Source organism: Chaetura pelagica, unplaced genomic scaffold (genome assembly GCF_000747805.2).
Source record: "Chaetura pelagica isolate M959 unplaced genomic scaffold, ChaPel_1.0 scaffold228, whole genome shotgun sequence".
NCBI classification, from domain to species: domain Eukaryota; kingdom Metazoa; phylum Chordata; class Aves; order Apodiformes; family Apodidae; genus Chaetura; species Chaetura pelagica.
Genome location: NW_009954225.1, coordinates 29757 through 46335, shown reverse-complemented (window position 1 = coordinate 46335; position 16579 = coordinate 29757). Strand labels below are relative to the sequence as shown.

Sequence of the window (16579 nt, the reverse complement as noted above, 5' to 3'; positions counted from 1 at the left end):
GCTGCAGATGGTGCCGTGGCTGTGCGCCCAGCTCACCAGCTTGGAAAGGTTCTCGGAGGAGGTGTGCAGGCAGTCCTCCATGGTGCGCGCCGGGAGCGCCTCGGCCGCCGGGCTCACCGCTCACATCGCCGGGTCACCTCATGCTTTGCTGCCCCGCCTGCGAACACAGAGCAAAACCCCGCGCTTCAGCACTCCCCGAGCACCACCACGGCTGCACAGGAACATGAAACATCGGTCAGCTCAGCTGAACCCAGCAGCCTTGTGCCTCATCCCGCCTGCAGAAGAGCTGCCTTTAAAACCAAGGGAAGGAATCGCCCTTCGTGTGCACCAAGATAAAGCAGCTGCTTTAAACAAGCCAGCTCGGCAATCACTGGCAATAGGATTTGAAGCTTAAATCTCTGACAGCATGCAAATGAAGCCCAAAAGATAGTGATTGTCTCTTTATACTTAGGAAATTAAAATGAAAGCTGAAAACGGACATTCGCCTTGAACACCAGGGCAGCAGTCAAGCACAAACTCAGACACTCCCCCTGCACCTGATGAAACTTTATGACAACTTTACGTCGTTTATGCACACTTCTCAAATCTATTGAATACCTCCTTTTCAACCGAATTTGAGAGGCATCAAAATAAGGGCCAGAAAATTTAATTTTCCATATAGGGTCAAAATAAAGAAGTTCACCCTTTGCTGCACTATACTGACCATCATCAGTTGCCCAAAAGCTTGAGAGAAGCTTAAGGGACCTGCAAGGTTTAAGTGATAACCTTACATAAGATCTGAGAGTTAACCTTTTGCTTTTTTACCATATTGCCTATTTTCCTATATCTAAATCATAATTCTGCTCAACACCAACACTTGCCATTTTTGTCGGAGCTATCTAGAAATTTGCAGCACAAGGAATGAACCTCTGGGGCCAAAGCCAAGAATCCTTTAATACTTCAGATCAAACATAAAAATACAAAACCTGTTGCATGTTCACCTTTTCCTGCCAGAAACTGCTTCCTGCCCAGGTGGGACAGAAACCTTCCAGGCAAGGTTTCATTCCACACGAGACTGAAAGCTCTCAGCTTCTCAGGACTCCAGTGCTAGAATGTTCTAGGAGACCTTGCCATTGCTTCACTGATCCACATTTATTGTGCATGTTGGCCTCTCGTGTCTGCTTTACATCATCTGCTTAAATCATCAACTGTAGGAGGTTGTTCACAGGAACATTTGCTGTTGAAAATAATTTTTTTATCTATTATTTTGTTTATAGTGTTCTGTATTCCACACACGTCCATAGCTAAGCTGCAGCCAATGCCCATTTTCCTGTTATCCAGAGCACTGGAACAGGCTGCCCAGGGAGGCTGTGCAGTCTCCTTCTCTGGAGGCTTTCAAGACCTGTCTTGACAATTCCTGTGTGATTTGCCCTAGGTGTTCCTGCTGCAGCAGGCGGGTTGGACTCGACGATCTTCAAAGGTGCCTTCCCACCCCTATGATTCTATGACTCTATGATTCTGTGATTTTTGAAGTGAAGGATAACATGGAGGGAAGACCTGGATAGTGGATGAACACGAAGAAGCACATCATTAGGAAACAGTTAAAATTGTGCAAGAGTCAAACTTGGTTTTGCAGTAGCTCAGGCCAGGGTACATGCACAGAGGACAACTACTACAGTCAATTCCAGCTTCTATTATTGCCCACAGGAACCTTATTAATGCCTATAAGTACCTAAACCGTGGGTGAAAGGGGGATGGAGCCAGACTCTTTTCAGTAGTTCCCAAGACATACAGGGGCAACGTGAGAGGACAAGGGGCAATATGGGAAGGACAAGCTGAAATACGGGAAGTTCCATATAAATATGAGGAAAAAATTATTTACTATGAGGGTGACAGAGCAGTAGAACAGGCTGCCCAGGGAGACAATGGAGTCTCCTTCTCTGGAGATACTCAAGACCCACCTGGATGCAGCCCTGAGTAATGTGCTCTAGCATCCTGGTTTAGTGAAGGAGTTGGACTGGATGATCTCTGGAGGTCCCTCCCAACTCTGACAGTTCTGTGAGACCCCAGCAATGGTACAGATCTTGCAGCATCACCTGCAACACAAAGCTCCGTGCACAAGCAGTACCTCTGTGCGTATAATAAATGCAGTAGGTCCCCACCTTCTAAGCCTTTTAGGCACTGGAGAAAACTTCCCTTTTCAAACATAGAGCTTTGAAACATCTGCAAGTTGTTTGTTATATTTGGGTTTTTTGTTTTAAACATTTTAAAGCTATACAGTTAATCTTGACAGAGGTCAAAACAGTCTGGGCATCTGCATTTCTAGTGATTGGTGTATTCAAAGATACACAGTGTGACCCACTATAGGAGAAAAAGCAAAGGACAACAGGAGGAGTAACACCATGCTCACCCAAGGCAAAGAGGGACATCTGGAAAGTAAACATAGGAAAAGAGGAAGAGTCTTGGTTGGGGCTATGATCAGAAGCTACATTGGTGCAAGCCTATGGGAAAGCATGGCACTGCTCACCTGACTGCATAACAAGGCATGTATCTTGGGAAGACAGGAAGCTCAGTTTGGCTGAAGAACCATTTTCCACACAGGGAAATGAGATCAGGTTAACTGCCACTGTCTAGATTGCTTGTGCAGGGCTGAAAATCTAAATACATCAGCTACTCAGAAGCAATGTGTCTCAGGTTTGCCAACTGCAGCAGAGGTTGACAACGGAACTTTGGCAGGGAGGGAGTCACCCTGTAAATAGCACAGCAAATCCATCGTTATCTGCCTGGTTTCCTGAGGAGGAACCTCGTGGGCTCAGCCAAACAGCATGCTGCTGGCTGACAGCACACTCTTGTTTGTTAATCAAATTTTAAAGATTATACAGTAATTTGTTCAGACTGGCAAGAGTCAATAAGATGATTCATGGTTAATAACCTGCTCACATGTATACGCTGAAATCATACGGTAGATGGCAAAGACACACCATAGCTTCAGTCTGAGTAACACTGGTATTTAAACTGCATCACAGATGGTAAAGCCTTAACCTTCCACAGAACTTTTCTGCAGTTCGGTGCCTGACAGTATCTAACTCAGAGCGAAGCATGTACAGGTGCTGGAAATTCACTGCAGCTGTATGGAGCCTACATTAAGAATTCAATGGTATGGCTTGTTTAGCTTTTATGACCTCATTTACTACATGTTGTTGTAGTCACTGATGTGTACAGAATGTGTGCTCTGCCAGGAAGCATTACTGTTACCAACAACAGTTGGTAGCTGTGGCAATGTTGAACTTCCTTTATCCCATGCTGAGAACACTGGTGGGGGGCACTACCTCTCCTCCATTCCCACCCTCCCCTCTGTTCCGTCTTTGCGCATGAGGGCATTGCTGTGGAGTTTTGGGTAGGACCTTGTGGAAGCTTCTTCAGGACAAATGAGGAAATCTGTGATGTGGCTTCCCAGAAAGAAGGCAGCAAAGGTGAGGATGCAGCAAAGGAGCTGAATTCAAAACCAATGTGATTAAGTAAAGGTGTGCAGTGGGAAGCTTGTGTCTTCCAGCAGCATCTACACGCTGGAATATGCATTTGGAGGACTTAGAGGGAGAGTGACAGGTGCATTTTATTGTCAAGAAGGCAAGAAACGTTGGGATCCAGACCCCTCGCACACTCACAGGCAGCTAGCAATGGATTTCCTTCATGGGGTAACTTCAGACAAGTTGACACAAACTAACTTGCATCACACCAATGTATGTTTGAAATTCTATTACCACTATGGATTATTAGCATTTCAGGAACTTCCATGTTGAATTTTGTTCAAAGGAACAGTACAACTTTAGCTACACTAACCAGCTCTCGGTTAATACTATCAACCCAACGCTGATGCTACTGAGAATCTTCTAACAGGTCAATATTCTCATGTAAAACTATAATGCAAAAATGTCTTTCTTAATACTAAAAAGTAGTCTTTCTAATGTCACAGCAGTATAAGAACTCTGAGGTTTTTTTAATCTAAAACATTAAAAGAGGTGTAAAAAAACCTGCCTTTACTTAGTTCACACAGCACAGATTTCAGAACAGTCTTACAACAGTTGAAACTCATCTTTTAACTGCAGTTATGGAGAAGAAATCTTTTATCAGCTTGTCGTGGTTTGGGCCTAACATTTCAACAAAGAACCAGCCCCACGGCCATTCACTCAAGCCCTCCCCCCACACACACTCTGGGATGAGAAGGACAAAGCCCAACTAGAAGCTCGTGGGTCGAGACAAAGGACAAGGCAGGTTCTTCACTGACTAAGGTCACGGGCAAAACAGACTCAGCTTGGGGAAAACATAATAATTTAATTTCACACTAATCCAATGCCCACAGGACACAGACAACACACAGAGCAGGGCTTGCACACGTTATCCCACCCCTCCCTTCTTCCCGGGCCCAAATCACTTTGTTCCTGGTTTCTCTCCCTTCTTCCCCCCAGCGGCACAGGGGGACAGGGGATGGGGTTTAGAGTCAGTTCACAGGCTGGTGGTTCCTGCTGCTCCTTCCTCCTCAGGAAGAAGGATTCCTTACAGTCCTTCCCTGCTTCCCCACAGGGTCCTTCCCATGGGAGAGAGTCCTCCATGAACTTCTCCTTCATGAGTCCTTCCCACAAGGTCTGGAGCTGCTCCAGCCTGGGCTTCCCACAGAGTCACAGACTGCTTTGGGAACAGCCACCTCCCCCGGCACCAGGGTCTTCCAAAGCTGCACAATCAGAGTCCACTGGCAGCAAATCAACATTCACCCCTCCTGGAGCCTTCAGGGAATGTTCCACCACGTTCCTCCGTGAGTGCAGGGGCACAGCTGCCATCTCACCATAGGTTGCTGGGAAACTTCTGCTTGAGCACCTTCTTCCCCTTCTTCCTCACCAAACACAGCATCTTCACCCCAGCACTGCCTTTCACCAGTCCAGCTCAGCTCTTCTTTTCACCAACTGCTGGCTCTGCTCAGCTCTCATTTGTCACTCTCTCCTTATCACTTTTTGTATAGTCCCCAGCTGGTGTCTTCAAGGGAAAAACAACCTCTGACCTTAACAAAATCACTGAATATTTCCTAGTTATGTGAGCTTACATTATTTGTTCATGTTTTTAGGTCTGTAAGAGCTGATTTAGAAATAAATAGGGATGTAAAATAAGAATAGAAAAAAACCTTGATACTAATTTTGCACCTCCTCAATTCTACGCTCATCCAACACTTTCTATCAGTCTTTTCCTTCATGTGTAGCAAGTGCCTCCCCTTTTGTTTGTCCTAGAGCTTCTGTGCTTCTGTCTTGGGCTTTCTGAAGTCAGTAGAAGCTCTGCTAGTGAATAAGCAGGCCAGAGTTTCATCCACAATGAACTACAATTATCATTCCTATCACCAGTGAGCAACATCAAGAATGCTTTCCTGAGATGGAATGCAGGGGGAAAGAGGAAGAAAAAATAAGCACACATCTTTCTGGGCAAGTAGGGCTGTTCTCCATTCAGAAAAAATCTTGCCACTGTCTGTCACATTTGCTCCATCAGACCACAGCTCCTCCTCAGCTGATGGTTAGTCTTCAGGGAAGACACTTTCCTTGCCAAGTGTGGCATGCCTTCAACTTCAGCTGTTCTCACAGCAAGCCAGAGGAAAGCAGCAAAACCTGTCTGCTGGCAAAACTTCTTCAGCTGACAGCAGTTGGGGGGTTTCCTTGCCTTTTCACATGGAACATTACCACTGGATTAGGAGCCTTCATTCACAAATGAAAAGATCCATCCATTGACAGCAGAACAGACTGAGGAACAGTTTGGCAGCTCAATCCTTAACCCAAATGAAATGCAAACAGCACATGGCTTCTCTTTTGGTATTTTCTCCTAAGCACCCACTAAACAGGAGCTATGTGAGCCTTCCTCCTGCACAGTATGGCTGAATGGTCATGGAGGGGCCAAGTGTGACCAAGAGGAGAAGCAGGTGTAAATGGAACAGAACAGATAGTGCAGCAAATCTGAGCAATCTGAGCAGGATCTCATCACCCAAGAACCTCTCTTTTAATCCAGATGCCAACTTTTCAATTTAAGCATTCTCATGGTGACCTGTTCCTCACTCCATTGCCCCCAGCTCACTGTGACTCTCTTGATAATTGCTCAGATGTGACAATTCCTTATCACAAATTCTCTGCCAACCCACCCTCTGTGCTGATGCTTGCAGTCCTGAGTTTCAATCCTCAGGAACATAGGGCGGATTTGGTTGTCCTCATTTGCAGTAAGTAGAATCATCAGAGAAGGGTACAGAAATTAATGGGGCTGCTGTTCCTTGCTGAGGGAAGACCTTCCTTCCAAGGAGCATGTCAGAAAGAAAAGTGAGTTCTCTACAGTTCATGAATGTATCTGCTAAGTTGCTGAGCACCTCCAGCACCAGAGAAGTCAAAGGACTTGGCAAGTGCTACACTTTATTTTTTTCATCTTGTGTCTCCCTTGTATATCCCATAAAGGATATATGTTCTGCCAAGCTCTTCCCAGGAGCTCTGTAGCACTAAAGTAATACTGTAAAATATTAACCCTCCACACTGCTCACAACTAAGCAGTGTACAGCTGATCCCCAAAAAATAAAGGACTTGGAAAGCACTGAACCATGTAAACACCATTATAGTGCTTGAATGGTATAAACATGGAAGACAAGAGAAATCTGGCTTGTTCATTTCAGTATTTAGCAAGTGCACCCAGAAACTTTCTCTCAAAGCCTCAGTGAAACATACCTCATCTTGCTTACACAGACACTTCTCCCTGTGGTCTGCAGCAAACACCTGAGAGATGAGATGGACTCTGTGCATTGTTGTACGTGGGGTTACCCACTCATTCAGAATTCCTCAGCAAATGTTTTGGAGCCAGAGCATGATAAACCACTTGTTCTGATGGTTTTTCTTTTGGTTTGTTGTGTTTTGGGTTTTTTTTAATTAAATTGTGGTAAGACAGAATGGGAACTCAAAGCAAGAGAATCTGGATTCCTAAAGGAACCAGTAACTCAGTTAAAAATTGCCATCTATCAAAGATATTGATATGAGAATTATGAGTGTAGAGGTGTATTTTATGTATTTTGGATCCCCAAAGAACAGGGATCAAAATTCACCTATCCAGGGAAGTGACTGCAGCAAGTCCAAACTCATGGGCCTGATTGAATGACTACTGAATTCAATTAAGTCTTCACCTCAGTGGATATTAAATCAAGATCTCCTTAGCAAACTTAACAGTAGGTAGGCTGGCTGTATCACAACAGCTGGAAACCTCACTCAGAGCAAGCCATGAGGGGCTAACAACTGCAACTCAACTTTCCAGAGCAAACACAACATGTCCCTGGTTTGCTTTTGCCAGAACTGGGTCTTGCAATAACCAAGCAGGGACTCCCAGGTACCTCTAGTACTTGATGTGCAGCCTCTGCGATAAAAACTGCTCTGAGGAGGTAGAAATTACAGTGACTGGGAACTCTGCATCCAACCAACACCTGAACAGCTCTGCTGGAACTGTGCCGGGGTGGGGGCCTGGTATTCACAGTGCTTCTATGAGCTCTGTCAACAGGACTGTCAACACCACCAGCAGTGACAGAGTGAATATGAAGGTGAAGCCAACATATGCTGCTATGGCATGCAACCAACAGGACAGCTCAGAGGAGAACTTCATAAGGTGCCCGTGCATATGGAGTAGTGAAACATGGCAGGGAGTTTTGCTCCCTCCTCAAGTTAATCTTAGCTAGCTCTCATATTCTACTAGCTCTGTATTCAGCACAGGTCATTTTTAAAGAAGCAGCACATTTTCTGGTAAATCATTTCTGAAAAGTATCGACAATGATATTTTGAAGTGCTGAGTGTTTGTTAAAACTCTAGGTTTTACTTACCTACCAGAGGGCTTATGTATCATGGCCTCACTATTTTGTGTTGTTCAATAATATTTGCTCCAAAATTGCATCTTCACACTGTTTCTCAGGGTGATCCGACCATAAAACTACATGATATCAAAGATGCTAGAATTTGCCTCAGCTTGCAGTTCAGAATCATTCTCTAATGGAGAATTGCATAATACATTTGGAAAGCTTTCTAAAACATATAATTTCCTGAGTTTACAATGAAGTCTGTGTACCCTCTCTAATTTTAGAATTACAGTAAGAATGAAGCACACACAGCCTGCAGGCAAGATGTTCCTTGGTCTTTCATTTTCCTAGGATTCATATTAAGAGAAAGCCTGCATGTAATTTACTGAAAAAAAAACAGGAATATTACCATCATCTTGCACACAAATTTTGAACACCAAGAAATACTGGGTAACATCTTGTACAACAGCCAGTGGATAATAAAAAATTTCAAAAAGTTCCACTCAACTATGTGCCAGTTTTTCTGCTATCCCTGGAAACATTTCTAGCTATATGCCTCTAACATAATTGAACAATGCAGATTATTCTGAAATTTAAACCAAGATTGAAAACAGATTACATTTTAAGATTACTGAGATGGGTTCCCTGAAAGTGCCCAAAGAGATGATGGAAGTCTCATGGGGCTGCACCTACCTACAGGTGAGAAGCTGGTGGCAACTCTACAGGGCAAGAAGCCTGACCTGTTGTTCCTCTTGATGGAAAATGTGGGGAGAAGGCCACAGAGCCATGTGGAGATCTCAGGACACACCTCATCAAGGCCATTATGCATGGCATTTTTAAATCCTGCAGTCTGAGTTCAGAGGGGCTGGAGATACACAGGCTTCAACCTAAGTGCACAAAGAAGGTCCCTTTCACCTTGGCTGGCTCAGTCAACACTGGCTGCAGTTCTTAGAGGCATTTATGTAATGAAAAGGATGGACAGGCACTGAATAGTATTTTCAGAGATCTCTGTAGGCATATGAACATATGTAAAATCTGACATCAAGTGTCTGAAAACCTGTCAAAGCTTTAGATAGGCAAGTGCCAAAGCTTTGGTAAAAAGAGCTAAACTTGTGTTCTCAAGAAGCACAGTTTTTACTAATAGCCATGCAAGACTTGGTATGTACAACATGGAGATTTAGGGATGGTGCGTGACTAAGAAACACAGAGAAAGCCAAGAATATTAATGTTTTATAAATAGAGGCACTGAAGGCTGGCAAGCAAAGGAGACTTTGGAAGAAGAGCTCTATCTACCATGCAGGACTCTCAAAACCCCTTACTCATTTCCTCTTGGAGATTTAAAACCAGAAATGTATCCTTTGGACATCTAGAGTTCAGAACAACCTGCTGCTTACATTCCTGAACATCTGGCAGAGTAAATAAAAATAAGACCATATACTATGCCAGTAAAATGACGAGCATGTACAAGAAGAAACGTATTTAGTGTCACATGTATTGTTATATTGACGTGCATTGTACGTCTTCATTAAGTCTTTTCTTGCTACGCTTCATTAATGCTGGATCTATTGCATCAAACAGATGAGGAACTTCCTTCCAAAATAACCCATTTCTGCTCATACTGGTTGATTTCATGATTAGAGTAAGAAATGGCCCTGGAAAAAAATGCATGCTAGTAAGAAGAGCTCAATAAAAGTAACTACAGCATGATACTAATTTATTTTAAGGTAGAGACCTCAAAAGCACACCACTAGACTCACACAAGAAATGCGTCCAGATAAACTTCTTGAGCTTTCCAAAGATAACAGAAAAATCCCTTAGAAAATAGAAATCTTTCCATCTGCTTTACTGCAGACTTTCTCTTCCTTTTCCAATGAAAAAAAAAAAAAAAAAAAAAAGAGAGTAAACCAAAATATTTCTTAAAACAAGAGAGGTTTCAAAAATACCAGAAGATATTTTATTATATCAACTTGACAGTGTTTCCAACTAATTCTTTCTTGTGGTTGCATTAATTTCAGCCTTTTAATAGAGTTAGTAGAAAATACCCAGCCATGGGTCATCAAAAAAAAAAACAAGAAAAGAAAAAAAAAACAACCCAACTTTATCCCATAAATGAACTGCCATACCCTACAGTCACTCCAGGACATTGGTATCAATACTGAATGTCTTTTAACTCTCTCCAGACATGAAAACATATTAGCGACTAATTACAAACCCTGGAAAACATGCCAAGAATAACTGAAGATCACAGTCTAGATAGCACTGAGCTTTCTAACATATGTAATTACTAATCCAATGTTCGTAAGCATTTTCAGCACACATTAGACATTCATCCAACTGTGTCATGGGGTACATTTGTATTTGACACCAATCGGGCCCCTCACTGTTCATGCAGGTTCGGCAGATACGTGGGCATGTCTTGTTTGGAAGAATAAAGCAGAATGTAGAAAAAATATTTTGGAATTATCCTGAGGAATGGCCTGGGCCTTGCTGATGAATTAGAAACCAAACAAAAAGGAGACAAGGTGAAAAAGAACATGATGACATTAACACAGTGGCTCAGTGTATTTGGCTGCCCTGACCAGTCTTGAAGGACAGACACACATGTTTTTCTTTATGTCATCTACAATATTGACAAGCTGGTCTCTCTGCAATCACCTTTCAAATCTAACCATTTCACTAAAATGCAAGCTCTGAAATGCTGCTTCTGATGGTGCATGAATGCTAGCGTGTCTGTAACCGTGCCTGGTCATAACCAAGTTACTTATAACAGCCAACATCCATGAAAACAACTGCACTGGAACAAAGCACTCAAAGGCTTTGCAAAACACAGAGAAAATCTGAGATGTTCAGGCATCCCAAATTATGTGTGCAAAGGGCAAGCTGCACACTACCAGCTTCAAAAAGCCCAGCAGCAGTAGGAGATAAAAACGAGCAGTTATGTTCCCCATTGAAACAAATCAGACCAGTTAAAAAAGTGAGTCTTCTGTTTGGCCCTCAGATGTGTGGCCACCTCTGCTAAAATCAGGTCTCATTTCAATCTGCAATAACATCACATAGTGTGGAGTCTAACCCTACGGTCACTAAAGCAAGCAAAACACTCCAGGATATCAGGGGAAATTTACCCTACTTATTTCCTGCCAGACTGGAATAAATGGACCTAGGGATACTTCTAAAACAGGTACGAACAAAAATAAGGCCTCACAGAGCATGTTAAAAGGCTTGTGTTTAGAATAGCTGTGCAGCACAAGAATAAATCTGCCAAAGACAAAAGGCAAGAAATTCAAATCTCTTGGCTGTACACTTCTGAAAGATGATAAGATAGCAAAAAGGCAGTCAAAAGATTTTTCTCTCTGCAGCACAGCTGCACAAGTTAAACATTTCATAGCTAAGAGCACTGTCTCGGGTAACCAGCCATTAAAAAAAAAAAAAAGAAAAGAAAAGAAAAAAAAAGTTACTTAAAGGTAAAGCTTCTGGTTCTTCCCAGCTGGGCGTCCAATCCAATGGACAGAGCAAGAAGGGTGGGGTAGGGGGGCCCAGGAAGGAGAGCAGCATCTGGGACAAATGAAACATTTGGCAGGCTGTATTGGTTCTCTGCCAGCATACTTGAGCCAGCCCTGTAAAGATCCAAGACATGCAGAAAAGAAACCCCCTCTTCCATTGCTCTCCAGCACTTGAAAATCATTCAGGCCAGCAGCAAGTGCTGGGAGAGAGAGATGGCACCAGGGACATCCTGCAGCTGGACAGGGGGTGGCTTGGTGAGACCATCCTGCGCCCCTAGGGTGGCTGCAAACTTGGCTGTCTATCACCAGAACTCAGTGCAGGTGTGAACCAGAGCTATGCAACATCCAGCATCGGGTTCTGCTGCAGCTGCATCATTCAGGGCTCTCTTATGTGTCACTCTGTATTTATTAGTTTCACACTTTTAAAACAACCAGCTCACTTCTGCTGTCTGTGGGATATTTTTGATGCCAGCACAACATCTATGATACCAGCAGTTAACATTAGGAAAATGATGACTTCAGAACTGAGCCCCAAAGCTCCAAAACACTGCTTTATTTTAAATACATGTCAATGAAGAACAAAAGTGGTAATGTCTTCACTGGATTAAACCATTCAGTAAAACAGAGCCATATTGTCACCTGCCTCTGCTTTAACAAGTGGTTCCACAGAGAGCTAAAGACCAACTTTCATAACTGCTATTGAGAAAATCACTATTTACCCAACTATCTAACTCTAATACAGTTTCAGCAAGGCTCACGTTTGCCTGGAACTTCCTTAGTGCTTGCTCACAGCATCTGACTGCCCCAATAATGCCAGCAGTTCCACCTCTAGGCACAAAGACAGGGAGAAATATGTGAGATGCCTAGAACCACCCAGAGGGACTGTTGGAAAGTAAGGTGGAAGTTTCAACATCTTCAGCTTCACGCAGTGCCCTACACTTTCATGACACATGCTGCTGCAATGCCTACCACAGCCAGGTGGGATTCCCAGTTGCCAGTGACATGCCAGATGCTGAGTTATGCACAATGAGGGCACTCACTTGATTTTCCTGGCACCTCCCCATTCATGACACACTGAACTCCTTTGTCACTGAGGTTAACATAAGCAAGACATATCTCAGTGGTGCCATGGTCTGCACAGTCTTAAAATTGGGGGAATTTTGGTCAGGGTGCAAGAGCTGGAGCAGTGTGTGCTCTCTCTGATGAGCAGCACAGATGGATCAGTTGGGAGTGCTCTTGGTGAGCAGTGCATGCAGAGACGCCTGTAAAATTAAATTCACAATGCTTGTTAATCTTCTCAAACCACCCTTACCACAGAAAATCGTGGATTGCCTTTTGTGGCAGCTTCTAGACAACCTCCTCTGTTAACTGTGAAGAGGAAGCTAGCAACCAGACAGGCCCTGGGTTTCATCTACAGCAGCAAAAATTCCTGAAAAACTGCTCTCTCCAGCAGTCTGCAAATTCCCACTCCCAACTCACTCAAACCCCAGCATGTACTGCAGAGGCCTTCACAAACACAAAACAAACCAGAACAAAATAGGATTTCATCAGAAAAACCACCATGTCCTGCCCCAAGGCATGCACAGTCATTCTGTCTGCCCAGGTTACTCCTCTCTACTTCCCTAGAATAACAAGCAAATGTACCCCGTAAGGAAGAGCAAAAAACGTTTCTGTTTCTGTGAGCAAATTGGTGACAGGTTGCTTTGCAGAGGCGAGCCTGGTGGCATGCAGGCTGCAGGGGCAGTGGAGGGCATGAGGTCTACGTGCATCCCTCACAGCAAGTTGCCTTTCCTGATGAGCACCAAGCAGCTCTTCTATTGCCCATTTTTTGTCTTTTTGCTGCCTGGCTGAAGTGTCTTCCTCCTCAAAGTATCACTGGCAAAGACATCATCCCTAAAAAGACACTGTCTGATACTGTTCCTTCCTCTTACCAGAAAAACCTATGGCTTTGACCCTGTCTGTGGGAATGGTATTTTGTGTGTCACTTCTACCACACCCCCAGCCCTTGCTGAGAACCAAGAAATCAAGAGGAGCAGATTGCTGCTTAACTGCCAGGTACAGCATGGTTTGCAACTCTTCATTCATGTCCCTCCACCTTTACCCTTGCTATTGCACGTGTCCTCCATGACACAGCTCAAGAGCATGAACCCAGCAGGGTTCAGCCTGCTCCTGGCCTTGGGCATCACCTGGAAGCCACCCACAGTGTCTCAGCTACTCCTTGAGATAGGAAACCATTCCTGCACCTTCTTTCTTGAACACTTTTCCCCTCCACCTGGAGAAGTGCAGATTTCACCAGGGCTACAGCACATGATACCCCTCAGTGGAGCCACTCATTTACCATAACACATTGCTCATTATTTTTGCCCACCTCTGTAGCTGGAGCAAGTCTCCTGTACACACTTCCCCCTCAAAAGAAGTAATTTTCATGTGCCTTTGGAGAAGGACCTTGCTGCTCTCAGAGGTGCAGGACAGACTGTAGAATTTATTCTCCCCATTTGTTGCCCCCTGATCCATAAGACCTATGGTCCCCATTCCTCAGGGACTGGATGACTTGTTTCGTGCCCTGTAAACAGCTGATTTTCCTTTAATTATAAACCTGACACTAGTGAGCTAGCTGAAAATCCAGCCATATGATTAAGGAAAAAAAAGCCTCAGAAACAGAGGTCTTGTCCTTGCAACCAGCATTAGGCACGTGGTCTGTTCCAACACAAACCTTTTCAAACTACAGGGCAGACACACACAGTAGGATACCACAGTTTGAGCTCAATACTGCATTCTTCCCATATCCTCTGGAGCTTATCCTTTCACAGGCAGGAAGGAAAATCACTATAGCTGTCAGCACTCTTGGGTAGAGCAAGGCAAGCCCTGCTCATCACCCCAAAGGTGTTTCTCATCTTGGAGCTCAGTGGTCTCTGGCTGCACATACTGTCATTTAGCAACAGAACACCCTTTAGCCCAGGCCCCTCTGCCTCAGTAAAACAGAAGCCCCATTTCTGTAGCACAAAGGCTCACACACAGCAGACAGCCATGTGGCCCTCCTTTGGGTCCTCATGGGCAAACTGGTTGGAGAGTGGACAGGATCAAGACAGACCTCATTTGAGAGTCCCACCTCATTACCCACATCAACAGCACCAAGGTGCACAGCCACCAGGTTATCTTGTGCATCAGGTAGTTTCTTCCATCATTTTATTTCCTACTCAAATGGCTGGAAACTTCTCTGATTTTTTTTCTTGTTTTCTTCCTTCTCTCATTCTCGGTCCCAGGTATTACCTGACATTTCTCTCTTCAGACCACTTAGGCAAAGTACTTTTTCAAAACTTGAGATTTTCCTCCCCTTTACTGCATGTTCTAATACTGAACTATGCCAAACCTGTCCTGCAGTCTCCTACCCTCAGAGCACAGGAATATTGGTTTCTTAGAACAGCTAATCATAACTGCTGCTTTTCACTGTCTTGAGATAAAATCCTGAGACCATCCCACACTAGCAGCCTAACTTCTAATGCAAATGTTGATTTTTAATTACAGAATTATAGCCTTAACAAAGAAGGCAAATCACCCAGAAAAACACTAGCAAAAGTGGCTGTTTACAAAATGAAAGATTTTCTGAGGCAACTCTGGCACAGAAAGTCCAGACAGCACCACCCTACCCATTCCACAGACAGATGCCATGTCTGATACCAGGCAGACAGTGGTAGTGTCAGGTGTCTTCTCTACACTTACATCAGATACAATAAATAATACACAAGTAATGCAGAATATCAGCTTCATTCAGTTCCTGCTTATTTGAGGCTGCGCTGCACACATTACCTTATCTCTGGCTGAATGCAACACAACTGCCCAAACCCATCACTGAAGACTGAATTAAATTTCCTTGGCAGTAATATTATTATACATGCAGCATGTTTATCTAGTGCTGTCTTTTCTATTTTCTGTCTTAAGTGTCTTGAAAATGTAAAACTAATTCAATTTGCCGCCTACTCAAATATTTTCTACCCAACAGTCTAATGGGTCAAACCATGTGAAAAATGGTAATTTTGCTTTTGACAAAAGAAACCCACACAACAAAAACAAAACATTGTTTCTCAAATAGCATGTCACATCAGCAGAAATTTGACATCCTTCTTAATTCCTTATAGTATAATTATAAATACAGCAAAAGTGATACACTTCTGTTATTTTTGAGAAAGCACCTTGCACAGGCAGATCATAATTAAAAGCAGTGCAGCACATAAAACAAATGCAACCCAATAGGATCACACTTGTACAACAGTCATGAGGGACAAACTGCTGCTGCCCTGATGGCTGTGAGAGTCTTTCAAGGTAGTCATTAAATAGGAAGGAAAGGCAAATCAAGCAGATTAAAATGACCTATACAACTTAATTTGCTTGACCTTCAATAAAGCTTCACCAAGATACCTCATGCCTTGGAGGGCAGGTATTAATACCCATAAAAGCAGTATGCAATGGGACCAGCAGACCTGGCTGCCCTGTGAGAAGGATGGTGCTGGCAGAGGGCTCTGCTTTTAGCCATGGCAGCTTGGCTCCAGCTCTCCCAGTCACTGGCTGGCTGGGAGGAGGCTTTCACACCAGGCAATGCTGCAGTCCTGTGCTTAACCTAGCCCCAGAAGTACAGGTCCTAGGACATCAGCCCTGGACAAAAAAAGCCCAGTCAAGACTGCAGCAACTCCCTGCACCTCCAAACTGCGCTGTGCAAGATGGACAACCCACACAAAACCCAGAGGCTCATCCACACAAAAGCCCTGGTCCCTCTGTGCAGTCAGGATGTTCCCACCTACTGCCCTCTCCATGGCACCAAAGGCTGCCTTACCTTTACAGGAAGGTTTGTACAGTATCATTAAGGCAGCCAGGTCGTGTTCTACAAGCCTTCCCCACCAACCCTGTCCCAGATCCCTGGCAATGACATCTGTGGGGGCCAGGGCAAAACTGCATCTAAGCAAAAACTCCCTGCTACACTCTGGAGTCCCAAGAGCCACACAAAGATGCTCCTTCATCTCCACACTGAGAGGCCCAATGAAATTCCTCCTGATGGTGGGTGGGAAAGGGAATATGCATTGGCCATCCCAATTTCTTCAGAAGAGCTACAGTCTGCCAAAAAAAACAAGACAGGGAAAAAAAGACTTGGCAACTCCCTTGGACAACATCAGTGACAATCACCACTCAGTGGCTATTAGTAGCAGAAAAAAAGGGCATTTGATGAAAAGGGTGGATATAGTGTAACATTACAAATTTACCACAG

General features: G+C 44.0%; 1 protein-coding gene across 1 annotated transcript in view; it reads right to left on the bottom strand.

Moving 5' to 3' along the window:
* The window catches only part of LOC104394002, a 13518-nt gene extending 13437 nt beyond the window's left edge, over nt 1-81 (bottom strand). Inside the window, exon 1 of the mRNA XM_010003536.1 lies at nt 3-81. Coding sequence (XP_010001838.1) covers nt 3-81 — 79 coding nt within the window. The remainder of the gene's footprint in view (nt 1-2) is intronic.
* Nucleotides 82-16579: the final 16498 nt, after the last annotated feature.